The sequence below is a fragment of the Rhododendron vialii genome, chromosome 11a (genome assembly GCF_030253575.1).
Source record: "Rhododendron vialii isolate Sample 1 chromosome 11a, ASM3025357v1".
In the NCBI taxonomy this organism is placed as follows: Eukaryota; Viridiplantae; Streptophyta; class Magnoliopsida; order Ericales; family Ericaceae; genus Rhododendron; species Rhododendron vialii.
The window spans coordinates 27,912,501-27,918,858 of record NC_080567.1 but is presented as its reverse complement, the minus strand read 5'-3'; the positions used below and the strand labels follow the sequence as shown (position 1 = coordinate 27,918,858).

Below are 6,358 nucleotides of genomic sequence, written 5' to 3'. Positions count from 1 at the left end.
CACCGAGACTAATCTTGAGGGTACCATTGGTCAATATTTTGAGATTCGAGCCATGGCCACTTGGGCTGCTTTCCTTAGCTAAATTCAATGATTATCCCCATTTGTTGATTTAAAAAAATGATTATCCCCCATTTGTTGACAAATTTTGAGCAGGTCGTACGGGTTTCTTCCTTAAATTGCAAGTAATTACAATATGTTATTGGATTAATGCTTGATAATGGAAAAAGAAAATTAGGTAAAGCTTCATGCCTGCCAAAGGGGATGAATATAAATGCCAAAAATACTACTCCTGTAATAAAAGATTAAGACCCTTTGACAATTCTTAATTTAGGCTTATTTCCCGTCTTTTCATACCGGATGGATCGCCCCTATTTGATGCCAATTCGTAAGGGAAGCTTGTCTCTGACAATCGTTTAAGCTTTTCTAATTGGTACTATTGCATGGAGTCTTTCAATCTTGTAAAAGCAAGAATAAGTATTTAAAAAATAAAAATGTTAGCAAAACGGAGCATTATGAAACGAAATTGAATTTTTAAATGTTGGACAATGGATAGATGCACTTTGATCGAACAAATGAACGTCACATCTCACGTTCTGTGTCGTGAGAAAATAGATTTTTTTTGCTTTTACAATCCAGTAATCCACGTGAGAAAGAGGTTATAGATGTTAGATGATAGTGTCCCAAAAGGGCAAAAATAGAGGGTTTTCCAGTTCTTTTTGGGGGCAGGGCTTATGGGCCCTGTTTACGGGGTGATAGTTGCCTTTGCTTTTCATTGAAGAAGGCATGTTCCTTGATTTTACGTTAACAGCTATGGTCAACATCTCACATCCCTCTCTCTCTCTCTCTCTCTCTCTCTCTCTCTCTCTCTCTCTCTAGATTTTTTATTTTTTATTTTTTGATCCGCCTCTGTCTCTCAAGATAACTCTGTTTATAAATAAGGCATCCACTTTTCTCCCAAACCCCAAGTTTTCTATGTGCTTAGTGCTCTGATCTTTTCAAGCTCTGATTACAAGATATAAATATACGTTTTCCATATTTCTTCTCCCTATGGCGGGTGCTGATAAACTGTACTGTTTGGTGTTGGTAATGGTGGTAGTATGCACCATCAGTTGCTACTCTGTTTCTGCAGACCCCGACCTGCTTCAGGACGTTTGCGTCGCTGATCTCACTTCTGGTATTGATTTTCAAAAACCCATTTCCATTTTTTGCTCATACTAATGGTTCAGCAGCACTTTCTCCCATGGTTCGCAATATCGGTATCGGTTGTGATGTCTCGATTTCGTGTGTAACAGCTGTAGTGTAACAGTATCAGTAACAGGATACGTGAAATATATCAAAAATAGTTTATGTTGTACTAAATAGTATAGACTACAAATTACATGGGGCCGAAATCTTTTATCGGCCCCACTACGGTTCTGGCACTTTACCAATATGTTATTGGTTTTGTTTGGAGAATTAGGCTTCAAACCACATTAATCTATTCTATTACTATCATATACTGTAATAAATTTTGGATCTCTTTTTCGTATTCTGTCACAATATGTCACCTATTTTTCTGTATCTACAGCTGTGAAGCTGAATGGTTTTGCCTGCAAGCCCACTTTCAATGCATCAGATTTCTTCTTTGCTGGTCTAGCCAATCCAGGGCTCACCAACAATTTAATGGGTTCAAACGTGACTGCCGCCAACGTGATGCAAATCCCAGGTCTCAACACCCTAGGCGTATCCATGGCCCGCATCGACTACGCCCCCGGTGGTCTAAACCCGCCACACACTCACCCACGCGGCACCGAGGTCATTTTTGTGCTCTACGGCGAATTGGATGTGGGGTTCATTACCACGGCCAACGTGCTTGTTTCCAAGTCCATCACACAAGGTGAGATATTTACTTTCCCCAAGGGTTTGGTTCACTTCCAAATTAATAACGGGAAGGTTCCAGCCGCCGTTATCGCCGCCTTCAACAGCCAGTTGCCGGGTGTTCAGGTCATTGCCCCCACATTGTTTACCGCCACGCCCCCAGTGCCTGATCATGTGTTGACTACCGCTTTCCAGATTGGTACTAAGGAGGTCGAAAAAATCAAGTCAAAACTCGCACCAAAGAAGTAGAGGGTGTTCTATGGATTCGCGGTGGGTATGCTGTTTTCCTTCTTTTTTTGGTTGTTGATTGACATAAGGATTCATGGTCTCAGAAAAGGAAATGGTGCGTCGGATAGTGGATCGCTTTTGTATTGGAGTCCATTACATATACCGAGAAATAACATGCTTGTTCTAAATAGCAGTATCTAAATACGTATCAATGAAATATGTGCGTCACTCAACTTTGGTTTAGAATTCCAGTTATCGACACAATTCCTTCGGTCCAAAAATCTGATTCGTCGATACGTAAAGTATATCAGCAAAAAATGAAAAAACTTCAAAAAGACTATGAAACATGGTTAGGGAATCCCAATCGATCCCACAGGGATCAGTCAGTAGGTGAACCTCACAACCGTTTATACTTTTTACCAATCAGATGGCCTTCACTTTTTAGATGAGAAATCAAGTCTTAACTGGCTTAATAATAACATTTGAGTGTGTTCTACTTTTGGGTGAACAAGGTCCCAACCCAGTAAGGCAACCTGTTGACTATGACGACTTTACTCAGGACAACTAAATTCCAAAGCAAGAGTGCTTGATGATGCATCCGAAGTAGTGAGTCACTTTGTGTTTATTTTGGAGCAGTTGGAGATTGCAATTCAGGGCTTTTAAAAGAAAATTGAACCAAGTTAACCGGACTCGACTCATGTTGTACTTGATAAGAATTTCATAGAATGACCTATTACATAAACAAAACAAACTAACAACATATTTCTGAAAGTTGTTAAAAACTCTGCTGTGGGAAAACTTGGTACATAAATAAACCAAACTTTGACGCATTGCATTAACGATTTGTAAGTAGACAGCAACCTATTCGCAAAATTACACGCACACTTGTCTTATCAAGACATGGTCTTCCTCAATCACATCAGCATGTCTGGGGCGTAAAGGATCGATGATCGCTTTTACTAAAAATGTCCACAGTTCAACACATTTCACCAGATTCAGAATCTTCGATGCTCCTAAATATTCGTACAACCCAGCTTAAAAAAAAAATATTAGGATTCTTGTCAAAATTAACAAACTATTGATTACTGCAAGTAAACAAACTATCTAGTCCCTATGCCAACAAACCAAAGCTTACACATTGCTAATATTCTTACCTACGCTTCTTTCTTTTTTTTTTATCAGAATTCTTACCTAAGCTTGTGAATCCATTTTTGGAGAAAAAAACTCCGGAAAATAAAGTTTTGGTTTCCCTGATAGATATGTTTCACATGTTTCTAGTTGTTCTTCAAGAATATACGATTTGGACATCTCTGGAAGTGGGTGCCCCATATTCATGGATGGATGTCGTCAAATCGGCAAATAATTCTATCCTAGCCATTCAAACAAGAAGAATGTAATACAGGAAAGGGATGACATTAATGTAGCTCAACATATGACATTAACGTGGAATTCGTCCATGCCATGTCCATCAAAGATGGATTTCCATATTTACAGGTTAACACAAAAAGCAACAGATACTGGAAAACAACATAAATGAGTCGGATAGGAGAGAGTTATTCACCCTTAGGCTTATTGGCTCCAGCAAGTTCAACAGATATGATGAAAGTTGACTTCCCAGCTTCCCTCAGATACTGAACATCTCCATTCATGAGCTTCACCAGTTTTCTGCTGACTAGTAGGCTGATCCCCTCCTCAGATGTGTCTGTATCGCCGCCAAACATCTGGCTCAACAAGGCTTCTGGCACACCTCCTCCCACATGTGTTATCCTACATCCAAGGATATGCCGTTACATGAGCTCATCATTTTCAACCAAAGGACTTGTTATACTTTTGGTCCCAAAGTGCTATCAGATATACAACAGTGTACCAGATCAATTATAACTGTTCCTCGTTTTTTCCATTTGTATTAACAATCTTCTACTTGAGCTCCATATCTCAGTTTTCTTTTACTGTCCGACCAACAATTTGGCGGTAAACATCTTCTTAGATATTTAATACCCTCACACACAGAGATGCAAGATGAGCTAACTGTTTCTGTGCTATCACAGGCCAGGATAACAAGGCCTAAAGGCCCAGAAAGAAATATACCTGAACTCCAAATGCACAAGCTGAACAGATTGTCCTAAACGATCTTTGGTCAAGCTAGCAGCAACACCAAGCTGGCCACCGTTGGGTGTACAACTCACTGATATTGACAAGAAATCTGCTAGGACCTGTTGAAGCCTCAGGCTATCCCCGTATAGGGTTTCAGACATGATCTCCTCTTGCAAATCATCTGCAATGTGGATTCCCTTTCCATTGCTCTGCATCATTACTTGACTAATCGATGCAACCAAAACTTCATGCAATGTAAACTCAACCATTTCAAGATCCAAATACCTGTTCAAATTCCATAGTTAGATCGGATCAAATCAGAATCAGAATCAACAGAAACAGAAATGTAATACGTCATAGTCCAACATCTTTTTTGAGTCTCATTTTAGGCATCTACACTTTCTGGAACCTAAACTTTATTCGCAGGCCCACAGAAGCCCCAGGAGGCAGCTTTCAGGGTGTCTATTATTTATGAGTGTAGTTCCACTTCTACAATCAGGATAACAAAGAACGAGCGAAATGCATGATGCATTAATTTGGGCTAGAGTAGAAGTAAACGTAAGTCAAACTGTAGTTGACAGGACATAAGAATGAGTTCCAGTATCAAACCAGGAAATTGACCCAAAACCAGAAGTGGAAGAAAATTTGACTACAGCTCCTTAAAGCCATGACACGCATTTTTTTTTGTGGATTCATATTTTATCTTTTAACCTCTGCAAGAACTGAAGCTATCTGTTGTCAGGTTTCTAATCGGGCTGGCCTATATAGCTACATTTAACCTCTTTTAGGCAGTAGATAAGCTATGAAAGAGGTAAAGTTTTTAACACCTATGTAAACAAAGAACAAATGTAATGCAATGTCATGAGGATACAGGATAAAGCAAACAGCTGCTATGCTGAAATTAAACTCGTAAAGGGAAAGCATGAGAAAAAAACTAGTTTAAGGCAAATGAATAGGAAACGGACTGATTGTAGAGAATAGGGCTGTCATACCCGTCAATGATGCAATCAAGATCTGTATCGTCAAGAATTTTATTCAACTGACGCTGGCACTGAGCACTAGTATGAAGTAGTTGTATCTGACGCTCTCCCAAATCTGTTCCCTCCATCAGCTTCCGAGAATACATAATCCCCGAGAGGGAAGTCCTGATCTGTCTTCTAATGTAAGCCAATGCTTTTAGTCTCTTCAGTGCAGTTTGTTCCGTTAATCTCTGAACATGAAGAGCTTGTTGCAACTCTGGACTTGCTAGCTGCAAAAAGCAAAAGACCCCAGTGACAGCACCCTCTCCATCTATCTTCTTGCTCACACACAAAATGCACTCTACATACTTCCCACTCTGTGCAAAGAAACCAAAAGAAATCTTTTCTGATTCGTGACCAGTCACAGCATTGTTCAGTATGATACCAAGGTTTACGAAAGCCTCTTGATTCTTGAGACGACAACATGCCGTGTGTGTCCCAAAAACCTCTCCCAGAAGCATCTTATTAATAACATATTCCCTACTCCACCCAGATATCTTTGCCATAGCTGGGTTCCACTCGCTACACCAGCCAAATTCATCCGCGCCAAATATGGGGGGAATCAAGGGGTTTGGGTTCTGTACAATAGCCTTGTAATCACCTTCGATTCGGGTGAACTTGTCCATAACAGTCTTGTGCCCAGTAATATCTTGTGCCACAAAACAGACCCCCACAACATTCTCGCGAAGGTCCCTACTTGCACAAGCATTCACAACTAAGCTGATGGGACCAGAGTCACTCCTAGACTCGTGGGTTTTGATCTCAAATTGGATATTTTGCTCCTCTTTGCCTGTTTCAGAAAAGGGCATAAGAAGAAGACAAAATCTGTACATATACACCTGTATAATTCCATGTCCTTTCTTTCAAAACCGAGCAATATGGTAAAACTTTGAACTTATGTTTCTTCAAATGGTAATGTAATTAGTTTAAATAGGAAGGCAATGCAGTTTCAAACTTTGCTGGTCTTCATTGCCAACATGACAAATCTAATTGGCAATTTAGACTACCTAATAAACACACACTCATTTACACAGATCCATTTACTGAACCATACATATATGTGACTAATACAAAAGGTTAACTCGTAGACGGAGAAAAATTAAAGAATCAGGAAGGACAGACCCTCCAATGCCAAGTATAAGATCCTCTTCACTAAATCG

General features: G+C 39.8%; 2 protein-coding genes across 3 annotated transcripts in view; one reads left to right on the top strand and one right to left on the bottom strand.

Moving 5' to 3' along the window:
* The first annotated feature begins 834 nt into the window (after positions 1-834).
* Positions 835-2,273, top strand: LOC131308301 (germin-like protein 5-1). Its single transcript, XM_058335205.1, has 2 exons — positions 835-1,174; positions 1,568-2,273. Exons 1-2 carry the CDS (start codon positions 1,048-1,050, stop codon positions 2,104-2,106), a joined length of 666 nt encoding a protein of 221 aa, XP_058191188.1. The 5' UTR covers positions 835-1,047; the 3' UTR covers positions 2,107-2,273.
* A 1,206-nt stretch (positions 2,274-3,479) lies between these two features.
* Positions 3,480-6,358, bottom strand: part of LOC131306454 (phytochrome A) — a 7,141-nt gene continuing 4,262 nt past the window's right edge. The window contains exons 3-5 of one of the 2 annotated variants that reach the window (XM_058332700.1): positions 5,145-5,988; positions 4,174-4,464; positions 3,480-3,852 (exon numbers count right to left, since the gene is read on the bottom strand). In XM_058332700.1, coding sequence (XP_058188683.1) covers positions 3,639-3,852; positions 4,174-4,464; positions 5,145-5,988 — 1,349 coding nt within the window. In that variant the 3' untranslated portion in view covers positions 3,480-3,638. The remainder of the gene's footprint in view (positions 3,853-4,173; positions 4,465-5,144; positions 5,989-6,358) is intronic. The other variant, XM_058332701.1, reaches the window with a different exon arrangement.